A 13,884-nucleotide genomic window follows, 5' to 3' on the forward strand; every position below is an offset into this window, starting at 1 on the left:
AATAGCATGGAAGGGGCGTGGTCAGTTGACACTACGGTAGCGCGTGGGTCTCTTCCCCCTCACAGCGGTATCCGGAGCACGTCAGTTTAGCGGACTGAAATATCTACAGCCATGTCTGAGGTAAGAGTTTTAATAAAAATCTGCATGTTTTCACATTTGATTGCGTTTCGTTTTTCATAGAGCTTTGTAATGTAACGCACAGACAAGATGTACGTTTCTTTTTTTGGTGAGGCATGTACATAACACGGCATTTGGGTTTGATTGATGGTTGTTAGCCATTGTATGTATTACTGATATGCTTCAAAATGCTCATCTTTAAAATTAATGATTGACCCTGGAGATTATAAACGGACATAGTAGGTGTGCTCGACATTTTTCGGTACTGCACACACTGATCGGCGTATGACGTTCAATACCGCGAGAGCGATTCGAAAGCACAACCAATAGTCTTGTTTCATTATGCTCTCGCGGGATTTTGATTTCATTGGTCGATAGGTTTGCGCATAGTCGCGTGAAGTCGAACGGGCACAATAAATAATTTATGACTGCATCGCCATGGCTGCGTGGGTGTGCCGTGACCGTAAACGGAGCCTGCACTGTGGGCTTTTTAGTATGATGCGTGTCTTTTGGTGTTATTTGAATTGCTGGTGTTCTTGTATGTAGTCACGTGTCAAAAGTAGCACCTGCGCGCTTGTCTGTACCGTTGCGTTTCGTCCTGCCCTTTGTTAGCGCTCCCGTATGGCCAATATTTCTCAAAAGCGGACCGTTGACATAACGTTACATTCTTAGTAACTGAGAAGCACAGTTGCACCACGAGAGTTGAGTCCACCACAAAAATAGATAAATTACGCAAATGGTAATGGACGTTATTATATGTGAGAAACTGTGAGTCTATAGTAAGACATGTAAATTTCCTGAAATCTGATAAGATGTTGCTATAGATAACACGCCTAGTATACTACCACCAAAACGAGTAGTCATTTATCTGATAATAAGATCAAAGGAAAATAACATGCAAATAAAGCTCAGTATCTGTGAGAGTAAGTTAATGCAGAGGCTCAAGTCTCTTTTGTGTGCTGGATGATGTACTGTGGTTACAAATCATGCACTCGTTAACCCTACCAGCACTGTGAAGCCAGAAGAGGAATGAATGTTAATGTTGAGCGTGTTTGGCAACCTAATGTTGCACATTGTGTAAAGAGAGCAGATTTCCTTTTAGATGGTGATGGTGGCCTTGTATCAGCCCTGTTATCCATATACATTATTAAACCATGTAAGTGCAGCTGCAACATGGAGAAATTGATTTTTATCCATAATTCATGACTTGTCTAGACAGACCTATGGTGGTATCTGATGGTGTTTTTCTATGGCATTTCAATTGACAAAATGAACAGAATTTTTTTTAACCATTGCTACTGAAAATCTGACCTTCACCGTTTTGTAATATAAACACAATGTGAGAGTCGTCTCTCTGATGTGGATTGGTTGTTTTTGCAGGCAGCATTTCAGAAAGCGGCAGAGGAGGTCAAGCAGCTGAAAGCGAAACCGACGGATGCTGAGATGTTGGAGATTTACGCTCTGTACAAACAGGCCACCGTAGGAGATGTAAACACAGGTGAGCTTTTTCTCAAACCCATAAACTGGTACAAAGTAAAAAAGTTAAGCTTGATAAACAATAATTAAACTTAGGTGCAACTTGTTAAAGATTGTGTTCATTTTTTTATTTTAGCTCGACCTGGCATGTTAGACTTTACTGGCAAGGCCAAGTGGGACGCATGGGAGGCAAAGAAAGGTATGTTTAGAGTTATGTCTGTGATTAAAACTAAATACCTTTTTGCTATTTATAGAAAACTCCTTTGATATTATCTGCTTCTACTTCCTTAAGTTTAAAGGTTGTATTAGACATTATTTGCCGTCTCTAACATGTAAACATGTACATACCAACTGTCTTAACTTTTCTCAGGTATCAGTAAAGAAGCTGCTGTGGAAGCTTACATTGCTAAGGTGGAGGAGTTGAAAGGGAAGTACGGTATCTAATGATGGGGACCCGACCGTTACTGACCAGCCTGCCTTACCTTAACATCTCCAGTTAAATGCCTTATGATCTGCATTGTGTCCCCCTCATAACGGTGTTACACTTAAACTGTAATAAGCACAATCTGTTCTGTGTCAGAGAATAAGCACAATTCCCGCAGGCCAAGAGAAATCGTCCTCCGGCAACCATGTAGTGAAAAGATCCATTGAATGCAAATTTATTTGATGCCATAAAATCATGTTTTTTCTAAAAAAAAGTATCTGTGTTAACATTGTGTTTACTTCACATTTGCTGATAAGGAGAAACCTGTTTTCTGTGTTTGACCCTGAGTAGGATTTCCCTGGATTAACATTAGTTTATCATTTAATGATAAATTAAATGCAGGTACACACTAAAAAAGTGCTGGGTTATTTTCAACCCAGTGTTGGGTCCAAAAGGGACAAGCCCAGCCCCTTGGGTATCATGGGTTGTTTCAACCCAAAATGCTGTGTTGTTTTAACCCATTGTTTGGGTCAAATATAACCATTTTCTGAGTTAATTTAACCCAATGGCTGAGTCCCTTTTTGACCCAATGCTGGGTTGAAAGTGATTTTTAATGTTGTATGAATATTGGTTTTTGTGTATGAAAGGTTGCTTAACCTTGTGTAAGACAAAAGTAAGAGGTTTGGTAAAGAAAGTTTAAAGGTACTGTTCACCCAAAAATTAAATTTCTGTCATCAACTCAATCCTGTAAAAAAAACTATTTATTCTGAACACAAAGGAAGATATTTTGAAGGTTGTTTGTAATCAAACCGATCAGAAGCCCTATAGTAGGATAAAAGAATACTATGGAAATACTATGGAAGTCAATGAGGCTTCTGACCGGTTTGGTTACATACATTCCTCAAAATATCTTCCTTCATTTGTATCAGAACAAAGACGTTTATACAGGTTTGTAACAACGTGAGGTTGAGTAAATTATGACAGAATTTTTATTTTTGGGTGAACTATCCCCTTAAGAGAAACCATGTAGGTTTTTAATCGTTCATTTTGTCAAATAGGCAGCTGTGATGATGATGTCAGCCATGCACTGCATCTAAAAGATAATTCAGTGTTTTTGTTCAGAGCTGAACTTGATGAACTATAATCTAATAGCTATGATACTGATCAGAAGATAATAAACAATAAAGGTTGCCAGTGCGTGAGATTATCATCTATCGTCCTGACAGTCGCAGTTAAATGCAATCATATTTAAACATGCACAAGGAAGTCCATCAGTCAGGGGGATTGAGGGTGAAACATCTGAGAAAGATTTTGATGTTCACTTTGAAATATTACTTTTGTGTTTTATGATGACTTATCTCTAAGAGGTCAAAGTGTTTTTGCTGCGGAGCTCTTTGGATTTCTCAAGCACTTTGTATGTCGGGTCACAGTCTGATAATCACCCAGAGAGACTTTAACACTCAATAATGCTGATAACAGACAGTTTATCTGTACAGATACAACATATGTGTTCATGAACAAACATTCATTCCTCAAAACTACTTCATGACAGTTTTCCCCTTACATTACTAGCAAAAGTCTCTATTTGAATGGTTAATTACAAATTTTTAGTAAAAAATCTAATTAAAAATGAAACCAAGTGGGCGTGATTTTTTTTACTAAAACGTGTGCAATATAGGCCTATAGCAATCATAACAATAGATTGCAAATACAAACGGTCCCAGAAATTACACATTAGCTATAGATTTTAAAATCAAAGTACCATTTAAACCAGCCTAGTATATTTGTCACCAACAATTAAATTAAAAAAAATATATATATATTGGTAACTTCAAATATATAAAGGGACATTACATTTCACTCCTCCGAGTTAAACTCTCTGGTTTAATATCTTATGAGTGGTTACTGAAAACCTCCGTGACTAGAGAACTAAACACACACACGCTCGTGATCTGCGTGTCTAAAGACTGAACTCAGGTCAGTTAATGTTACACTAAAATCTTACTACTGTACTTTCGACTGTAGTTAACTCAGTCTGCCGTCGATCTCGCTTCTGCTGTTGGCTGTAACGCAAGTCGAAGGATGACATCGATTAAAATCAGGGTAATACTTTTTTAATGTTTAATGTACGTGTTGTTCATGTTATCCATAATGCAATCGCTGAAATTAAATTGTGACTAAAAGTTAAAGTGCTTATAATGTAGGTTGTTGACTGTTTGTGTGAAATACAGTAGCATGTTTTTTTTTAAGTCTGCTAAAGTATTTGAAAGTTTATTGTTGTCCTCCATCAGTCCTCATGCTGTCAGGTCCATATGCCTAATAACTTTCTGTCTGTCTCCCTCACTTTGTGTTTGTCCAGGTGGGATCTGTTCCACGGGGGAAGCCCACTCCTGTTTTTCTGGATTTATTTTGTCGCAGTCTTATTATCTTGTGTACGTCACTGTCGGTCGTTCTCTCATCCGTTGCTGTGTGTGATGGTCACTGGCTGCGTGCCGGACACCGCATGTTTGGTCTGTGGTATTTCTGTTCACTGGAAGACCAGCAGAGCATTAATGTGTCCTCAAACTGCACTACCCATCTGGAAGAGTCAGGGGTGACCGGTGCGGGCTCAGGGTTGCCCGTGTGTCGTTCAGTGATTACACTGGCTGTGGTCAGTGCTATATTCGGACTGGAATTGCTTGTGATGTCACAGGCAAGCGAAGGGCGTGACTCCAGTCGCCGCTGGACCCTCGGGGCAAAACTTGTGCTGCTTGCGGCTCTGATGTCTGCAGGAGGGGTAGGAACTTTTGTGCTGCTGTTTGGGTCGTATGCGACACTCCTTGGCTTTACCCTCACGTTCTGGTGCCAGTTTACTGCTACCTTCCTCTTCTTTCTCAATGCAATGGCAGCGCGGCACATCCAGAATATTTCAATGCTGCCCCCTAGTGGCAAACCTTACAAACTGTAGAGTCCTGCCATGCACAACTATAATTATAAACCCCTCTTGTTGTAAAACCTGCAGAAGATGCTACTGGTTTTTAATAAGCTGCAATAACATTCATCAATAGTGTTTTTTTTTTGTAAGTTAAGCATTTGTGGAATAATAAAAAAACAAAATTTTATTGTCTGTCATGACCACATCAAGCAGGGAAACTCTTACTTCTGCATCATTTACTCAAGGATACAAGAGGACTTCTACACGGGATTAAACACGTGTATCAGTGACAAAGTTTATCTGCATACAACAGTAGTGCAGTCACAAAAAGTAAAATAAACACAACTATACACCCTAAATCATTTTTAAATGTAGAAAATGTGTGTGTGTTAACAAAAATACAAACGTTATAAACAGGGGTGTCATGCACCAATTATTTTTAAGGTGGCACAACGTACACAGCTCACAAAAATGTGTGCATAAACAGACATTAAAAGAAATATTATGGAGCCTTCACAGTCTTTTCTGTGGCATTCCCACTTACATTTTTAACAATCTGGATCTGCCTTCATGTGAAAACCACCAAAATAAATGTGTTTACTAACTTTTATGTCAAATACTCAATTTATTTAATCAGAATAATGACATATTGGTATCATATTTACATCTGAAATTGCATTGTTTATTTACGTTCTGTATAATGACTTGTTTAATTGTGCCATTAATGCATTAACACAACAACTGCGTTATGTTATAAAATTTATGTAATTTTAAACCTTTAAACAATGTTGGGTAAGTTACTCAAAAAAAGCAATTATTTACTAGTAAATTAAATCTTCAATCATGTAATTAAATTACTTTACAAACGACTCTTTTTGAAAAGTATTCAATTACCTATTTCTTAATTAGGCTACTCTCTAAATCCTATTTAGTAAAAGATACAAAAATAGGCTTAAATGGCTCAAATAAATCACAAGTAAATAATTCTGGTCACATTTAAAGGTCCAATTTTCACTATTAACTACTTTTGCCTTAATATTCTCCTAATTACAGCTTATGAATAGTAAAGTAGTTGTGAAGTTTAAGTATTGGTAGGAATTGGGTAGGATTAAGGATGTAGAGCAAGGTTTTGCAGAATCATGCATTGTGCTTTTTAAAGGTGCGTGCACGATCTCTGAAAGCCAATGCTGACATTTCAAATCACCTAAGCAAACACGCACCTACCCCAATAGAATCTGGACCTTCTTTTGAGGCTGTTTAACACTTGGCATTAACATGCATTTTCGTTGATCGGATAACAACGACGTTAATGCCAGGTGTAAAGAGTTTTCAAAACTAGGCTCCACTTTCAACCACATTCAGAGGTTGTTAAAACCCCTTTCGATGGGATTGCCTTTTTAGTGTAAACGCACATGTGGTTGAATGTGTTCGAACAGCCACACGGACTGCCTTCTCTCTGCCTGGGTGATTCTCACGAAACCATTGAAACACCATGGCACTAATGATTTTAGCTATAAAATGTGTAATATAGTAATATTAAAAAGCATCAGAATTAACACAATACTGCGTTCTACCTTGCACAATGTGTGATTTCAACATAAGAACTAGATAGAAAAGTTTGAAGACAAACTTTATGTTGGCTTGACAAAGCCTAGCCTGAACGTTTAAAACAGATTGAGAGAAATTTAAAACAAGTTTAGTTTAGTAATATAACTTTCCGTAAACATGATACCAAAAGTTACCATGTTAGCATGTTTAGCACTAAGTTAGCATGATGTTAACATAAATTTGCATGAAGCTAGCATGATGTTAACATGAATTAGCATGAAGCTAGTATGATGCTAACATGAATTAGCATGAAGCTAACATGATGCTAACATGAATTAGCATGAAGCTAACATGAATTAGCATGAAGCTAGCATGATGCTAACATGAATTAGCATGAAGCTAACATGAATTAGCATGAAGCTAACATGATGCTAACATGAATTAGCATGAAGCTAGCATGATGCTAACATGAATTAACATGAAGCTAGCATGATGCTAACATTAATTAGCATGAAGCTAGCATGATGCTAACTTGAATTAGCATGAAGCTAACATGAATTAGCATGATGCTAACATGAATTAGCATGAAGCTAGCATGATGCTAACATGAATTAGCATGAAGCTAGCATGATGCTAACATGAATTAGCATGAAGCTAACATGATGCTAACATGAATTAGCATGAAGCTAGCATGATGCTAACATGAATTAACATGAAGCTAGCATGATGCTAACATGAATTAGCATGAAGCTAGCATGATGCTAACATGAATTAGCATGAAGCTAGTATGATGTTAACATGAATTAGCATGAAGCTAGCATGATGCTAACATGAATAAGCATGAAGCTAGCATGATGCTAACATGAATTAGCATGAAGCTAGCATGATGCTAACATGAATTAGCATGAAGTTAGCATGATGCTAACATGAATTAACATGAAGCTAGCATGATGCTAACATGAATTAGCATGAAGCTAGCATGATGCTAACATGAATTGGCATGAAGCTAGCATGATGCTAGCATGATTAGCAGGAAGCTAGCATGATGCTAGCATGATTAGCATTAAGCTAACATGAATTAGCATGAAGCTAGCACGATGCTAACATGAATTAGCATGAAGCTAGCACGATGCTAACATGAATTAGCATGAAGCTAGCACGAAGTTAACATGAATTAGCATGAAGCTAGCACGATGCTAACATGAATTAGCATGAAGCTAGCACGATGCTAACATGAATTAGCATGAAGCTAGCACGATGCTAACATGAATTAGCATGAAGCTAGCACGATGCTAACATGAATTAGCATGAAGCTAGCACGATGCTAACATGAATTAGCATGAAGCTAGCACGATGCTAACATGAATTAGCATGAAGCTAGCACGATGCTAACATGAATTAGCATGAAGTTAGCATGATGCTAACATGAATTAGTATTAAGCTAGCATGATGCTAACATGATTAGCATGAAGTTAGCAAGATTTATTATGAAATTAGCATAAAGCTAGCACGAAACTAGCATGAAGCTAGTATGACTTAGCATGGAGCTAGCATAAGGCTAACATGACCAAAAGACCCAACCCCCATGTCTCTATGATGTTCGGATCCAGAGATATAAGGCTTTGTTTATTATGTTGCTAGGGTGCTCATATTTGGTTGCTAGGGGCGTGGCTTAATACCTCAATAAGAATCCTCCGAGACTGATTGGATGCCTGAGCAAAATGAGCCCACCCCCATGTCTCTGTGACACTGTGCTGCAAAGATATCCATCTGGGCATTTTATAATGGCAGTCTATGGGATATGTTGCTAGGGTGCCCAAAAATGGTTGCTAGGGGCGTGGCTTAATAGTAATGGGGCGATCCTGAGAGACTGATTGGATGCCTGACTAAATTGAGCCCACCCCCATGTCTCTACGACACTCTAAAGTGAAGATATTCCATCTGGGACGCTTTTATTCCCTTATATGGGCATGTTCCCTGCCCCATTATAAGTCAATGGGGAAATTTGGGTGCCCCTTACACCCCAAGGGTGAAACTTACACCCCAATGTGATGTATGTTCTTACAGAGCCTGCCAGCCTCTTCAAATGTGGTAACCCACAAGTTTCTAAAAATTTCTCGCTTGCAGCTATGACCCGTCAAAGTTTGTCGCAATGTTAAGTCAATGGAAAATTTGGGGTGTTTGAGCGCCCCGTTTAGGAATTCGGTAGGTCCCATCAGTTAGAAAAGTCATAGCACCAATCTACGTACCAGTCTTAAAAGTTTTGTAAAGTTTTGTGGGTGTAGCTTGAAAGCTCTAGGAGGAGTTACTGTGAGAAAAAGTGTGGACCAGAAGAATAATAATAATAATAATAATAAGCTTAGATCGAAGAACAGTATGTTGGCTTTGTCAAGCCAACATAATTATAATTTGTCAATTTTATCTCATTTTCTGCTGAAATTCTCATTACCGCAATGTGTCCGGCTGTGTTTGAACATGCGTTATGTTGTAATTTAATCAAATTAACACAAAACTATTTAGAAAAAAAATAAATGGATGTTTTGCTAGACTACTTTAGATGACAGAAAAAATATTTACTGAATATTCATGTATAATAATAATGAAGAAAAATTAGGAAAATTATGTGTCCATGCCTGATGTTCTCATCCTCCGCAACACTTTTTGAGAACAGTTTAAGCACACATACAGCATTTTAATAAAGTTTGATTTTGAGTGACCAAGCACATGGACCAGTTACTTCAAGATGGCTACCAGGTAAGATCATTTTTTTACAGTTAATTTGAAATATTGTCTTGTCAGAATGCTTACACGACATTTTGATTATCATTACCGCAACAGATGCTTATTAAATGTTAATTTAATTAATAGAACCATAATACTTTGATTTTAAATGCATGTGCATCTTTCAGGTTTGTCATGTCATTTTGAAAATATGTCAGTGTTGATGTTTTCTGACTGTTGCGGTAATGAGATTTTTTTAGGACTAATTTTTTTAATTATGTTACTAAAAGTGTTAAATGATAAGTAAAAGTGTTTAAATTAATGTTTCCATTTACTCCAGACTTTGTTTTTCAATGTCTGGTGGGAAAAAAAGTAAATTTAAGCAATTTTTACATTTTCATGTTATGTGGACTGTATGAGGAGGAACCCAGATGCAGACAGCACGTACCAACTAAAGACTTTTATTATATGTATATTATACAAAACAGAAAGCAAAACCCACGAGGGGGCAAAACAATATAAACAGGATAACTATAAACAATGGTAGAACACTAAACTGGACAAGGTACAAAACTACACTAAAACACTGAACTGGATGACACTTAACAATTAATAGACTAAACACTAAACTCTAAGCGACTAGACTTGACAAGACACAGTCGTGAGAATCACCCGCCTATTTATCTAATCTGAGGTACTGAACACAATGTTTTACGTCTTTTCTGACTTCTGGCGCAAACACACAATGCACATCTCTATTTTTAGGCTTTCATTGATAAAACTAAAGTGGTTGATCTCCACGTAGTTTTATTTTGCAGGTGTGTGAAAGTTGCGCAATCTTATTTCATCAATTGCGCTGAAATATCAGAGAAATCTTTAATGTATACATGTACAAAACAGTGTGCAGCATGTTTACTTACAACACAAGCAGCAGACTGCGACATAATATTAGTTTGGGGTGATAAAAATTCATCAGTACTCCCACTCGTGTTTAAACCACAGCCTCGCCCACATTCGCCACAGACCACCCCCTCACAGTATTCAGGTAGAAGCGGTCGAAAGTGGACAAAAGAGACAGATTTAAATACCAGGTGTAAACGTGATGTGTCTCTCTCTTCCACTTGTGATCCGATCTATGAAAACACATCTAAATACCAAGTGTAAACAGCCCCTTTGATAAACCCACCCCACACATACATAACCCAGGCAACAATGTCGGTTAGCAGACATGCCCCTTACTGCTAATTGGCTACAAATGTGTTTTGGTTTTGGGCCAGACTCCCTTTTCCCAAGTTTTTTTCAAAAATCATGCACCCTGCCTTTAAGTCTTAAAGGACAAGTTCGGTATTTTACTCTTGATGCCCTGTTTTCAGATTGTTTGTGATGAAATAAAACGGTTTTGACTGAAATTTGGACATATGGTGCTGGCCCGATTAATTTTGGGTGTTTGTTGTATCAGCCCCCACCACTATAATGGCTGCATAGGTGCACTGGAACAATCCTTCCTAAAATGCATTAAACTTTCATTTACAAAGACGTGAAACTCACCGAGTGGTCAGGGGCGTTCACTGATATGCTCACACAAAAATGGCTGCAAAAGATGCTTTCCAACAGCTGTTTTAGCATTCGTTGTAAACTTGTGGACCTATTTTTCCAAACGCCTCACATCCGTACATTCTTCCGTTGAGAGCTTGAATTATAAACACTCCAGCCCAGTTGGTGGCGCTAATCCGCCATTGCCAATTGCAAGAATACAAACAAAGTTCCCGGCGTGGAGTAATACCGTACATATCAGCACATCTAATACAAGTCAATCTGAAAACAGGGCTTTAAGTGTAAAATACAGAACTTGTCCTTTAATAAACAGACAATATCTCAGTAATATAAATGCTAATAACCAACCAGTTAGTGAGAATAGTAAACTACACAAGAGTGCTACCATTATTCTTATTAACTCTCCAAAGTATTTAAAGTGAGAAGGATATAAAAACATCATTTTGACCTTAGACTTCAAATTTGATGTTAAATCCATTATTGTATAATATATATTTGATCTATTTAGTTCAATTACATCAGAAGTAACTGTAATTAAATTACTGTAAAAATAAGTAATCCCTTAATTTACTTTAAGAAAAAGTTAATAAATTACAGTAACTAATTACTTAGTAACTAGTTACACCAACACTGATTTTAAATTGATAAAGTATATAAACAATGAAAATGACATAAGCAAAAGTCACGTAATTTATTTTAATTTTCAACGCTGCAAAAGCAATAATGCTGTAATATACACATTTTTTTTTTTTGTAAACTTTTTTTAAAATTGCAAATATTAAAAACTTAAAAAAACATGTTTATATTAAATTATAGAAGAACGGATTTTTGCACAAAATGTTACCTTAGTTATATCATATGTCAGTATATGTGGCTCTGTGCCCCCGAACTCTGGCGTTGTACCAAGATGAATCTAGAAATCTACTAATATTATCTTGAGACTGTCACACTTTGAACCATACATTTTCTACGCAGCGGAGGTTAACTGCATATTGCCGTACTGGGGTTTGGAAATGAAATAAGCCTTTCTGACGACTTTCTTTTAATTAATCAAATTGCAAAATGCAGCAGTAAGGAGCCTGTCACCGCGATTAGATGCTGATGACGTCTGGACTGTGCTGTTGTGTCTCCAGGGCTTGCCGCTTGAATAAAGTAGCACAATCAGAAACTGAGGGGGCACATGGGCATGACGCCTCTGTCTATAAATTACAAAAAATCGAATTCATACATAACACTATCACAAACACTGTCAATAACATTTGTAATAATTCTGGAAAATGGTTTGTAAAAAGTGTAGAGATTTTTGTTTCTAGTGGTTAACATCCTGATGATCTGTGTTTTATTTATTTATTCAGCATAATATTTGAAAGATATCATTCTGTTAAATAGTGCTTTCAAACAAGGATGATTCATTGTTTTCTTTTTTAAACATTAAGTTTTATTTGCATGTAATGTTATTAGAACACCACTACAATAGACTTCTGTAAATAAACATGATGACTTGATAATAAAGATGCCTTTACAGATTTTTTTTAAAGCAATCTCATAATTGAACATTTATTACAGTACAGTAATAAATTGATCTTCTTTTGTAAATATAAATATCTTGTTTGTACAGCTCATTTTTATAGATTTCACGACTCTATAATACCCAGTGAATAGTATATACTGCATAAGCCATTATCATAGTTATCTTAAAGCTATTTACATATCCAAACAAGGACATGAAAGAACACAAGTATTACAGTGACAATTTGTGCTTTATTACCTGATAATATTATTTTGCTTTTATATAATATAGTTTAAATCACACACACGGAGAAAGATAGACAGACAGGCATTAATAACAGGTTAAAACCACAGAGCAGAAAATCCCTTTACAGCAGTTAAATGACATTAAACAGCACAGTGGGCAGTGACACAATTACAACCCTTACAGCAAAACAAGACAAGATGCTAATTCTTAAACAGTCTGATTGTTTGTTCAGATCATAAACATTTAACACACTGACAGTTTGTGTAGGTGAGTTTGTTCTCAGTGGTGTTTAGTCAGGAGGACGAGTCAGTTGATCAAATGAAGTGCTGTTTTAATTCATTTACTTACTCATTTTAAATACCCATGTATTGGTTGTGGTTAGGTTGTGTGTTGGTTGTTGTTTGGTTTTGTGTTGACTGTGTGTTGCTTGTGGTTGGGTTGTTTTCGTTGTCTGATTATGTGTTGCTTGTGGTAAGGTTGTGTGTTAGTTGTTCTTTGGTTATGTGTTGCTTGTGGTAAGGTTGTGTGTTAGTTGTTCTTTGGTTATGTGTTGGTTGTGGTTAGGTTGTGTGTTGACTGTGTGTTGGTGGTGGTTGGGTTGGTTGTTGTTTGAATATGTGTTGGTTGTGGTTAGGTTGTGTATTAGTTGTTCTTTGGTTATGTGTTGATTGTGGTTAGGTTGTGTGTTGACTGTGTGTTGCTTGTGGTTGGGTTGTTTTGGTTGTTGTTTTATTATGTGTTGGTTGTGTTTAGGTTGTGTGTTGACTGTGTGTTGGTGGTGGTTGGGTTGGTTGTTGTTTGAATATGTGTTGGTTGTGGTTAGGTTGTGTGTTAGTTGTTCTTTGGTTATGTGTTGGTTGTGGTTAGGTTGTGTGTTGACTGTGTGTTGCTTGTGGTTGGGTTGTTTTGGTTGTTGTTTTATTATGTGTTGGTTGTGGTTAGGTTGTGTGTTGACTGTGTGTTGCTTGTGGTTGGGTTGTTTTGGTTGTGGTTTGATTATGTGTTGCTTGTGGTTAGGTTGTGTGTTAGTTGTTCTTTGGTTATGTGTTGCTTGTGGTTAGGCTGTGTGTTGGTTGTGGTTGGGTTGTTTTGGTTGTTGTTTGATTATGTGTTGGTTGTGTGTTAGTTGTTCTTTGGTTATGTGTTGCTTGTGGTTAGGTTGTGTGTTGACTGTGTGTTGCTTGCGGTTGGGTTGTTTTTGGTTGTTGTTTGATTATGTGTTGCTTGTGGTTAGGTTGTGTGTTGAGTGTGTGTTGCTTGTGGTTGGGTTGTTTTGGTTGTGGTTTGATTATGTGTTGGTTGTGTGTTAGTTGTTCTTTAGTTATGTGTTGCTTGTGGTTAGGTTGTGTGTTGACTGTGTGTTGCGTGTGGTTG

At 37.1% G+C, this 13,884-nt stretch overlaps 2 protein-coding genes across 2 annotated transcripts; both read left to right on the forward strand.

Moving 5' to 3' along the window:
• Positions 1-3,219, forward strand: dbi (diazepam binding inhibitor (GABA receptor modulator, acyl-CoA binding protein)). Its single transcript, XM_065293158.1, has 4 exons — positions 1-120; positions 1,498-1,615; positions 1,730-1,792; positions 1,964-3,219. Exons 1-4 carry the CDS (start codon positions 112-114, stop codon positions 2,035-2,037), a joined length of 264 nt encoding a protein of 87 aa, XP_065149230.1. The 5' UTR covers positions 1-111; the 3' UTR covers positions 2,038-3,219.
• A 621-nt stretch (positions 3,220-3,840) lies between these two features.
• On the forward strand, positions 3,841-5,536 carry tmem37 (transmembrane protein 37). The gene is made up of 2 exons (XM_065293159.1): positions 3,841-4,120; positions 4,377-5,536. Exons 1-2 carry the CDS (start codon positions 4,100-4,102, stop codon positions 4,962-4,964), a joined length of 609 nt encoding a protein of 202 aa, XP_065149231.1. The 5' UTR covers positions 3,841-4,099; the 3' UTR covers positions 4,965-5,536.
• Positions 5,537-13,884: the final 8,348 nt, after the last annotated feature.

The sequence above is a fragment of the Paramisgurnus dabryanus genome, chromosome 15 (genome assembly GCF_030506205.2).
Source record: "Paramisgurnus dabryanus chromosome 15, PD_genome_1.1, whole genome shotgun sequence".
Lineage (NCBI taxonomy): Eukaryota > Metazoa > Chordata > Actinopteri > Cypriniformes > Cobitidae > Paramisgurnus > Paramisgurnus dabryanus.

Coding starts and splice junctions, on each gene's coding strand:
- dbi (XM_065293158.1), top strand. Junction 1,616..1,729: donor CGTAGGAGATGTAAACACAG/GTGAGCTTTTTC, acceptor TTTTTATTTTAG/CTCGACCTGGCATGTTAGAC. Junction 1,793..1,963: donor CGCATGGGAGGCAAAGAAAG/GTATGTTTAGAG, acceptor AACTTTTCTCAG/GTATCAGTAAAGAAGCTGCT.
- tmem37 (XM_065293159.1), top strand. CDS start 4,100: ATGACATCGATTAAAATCAGG. Junction 4,121..4,376: donor TGACATCGATTAAAATCAGG/GTAATACTTTTT, acceptor GTGTTTGTCCAG/GTGGGATCTGTTCCACGGGG.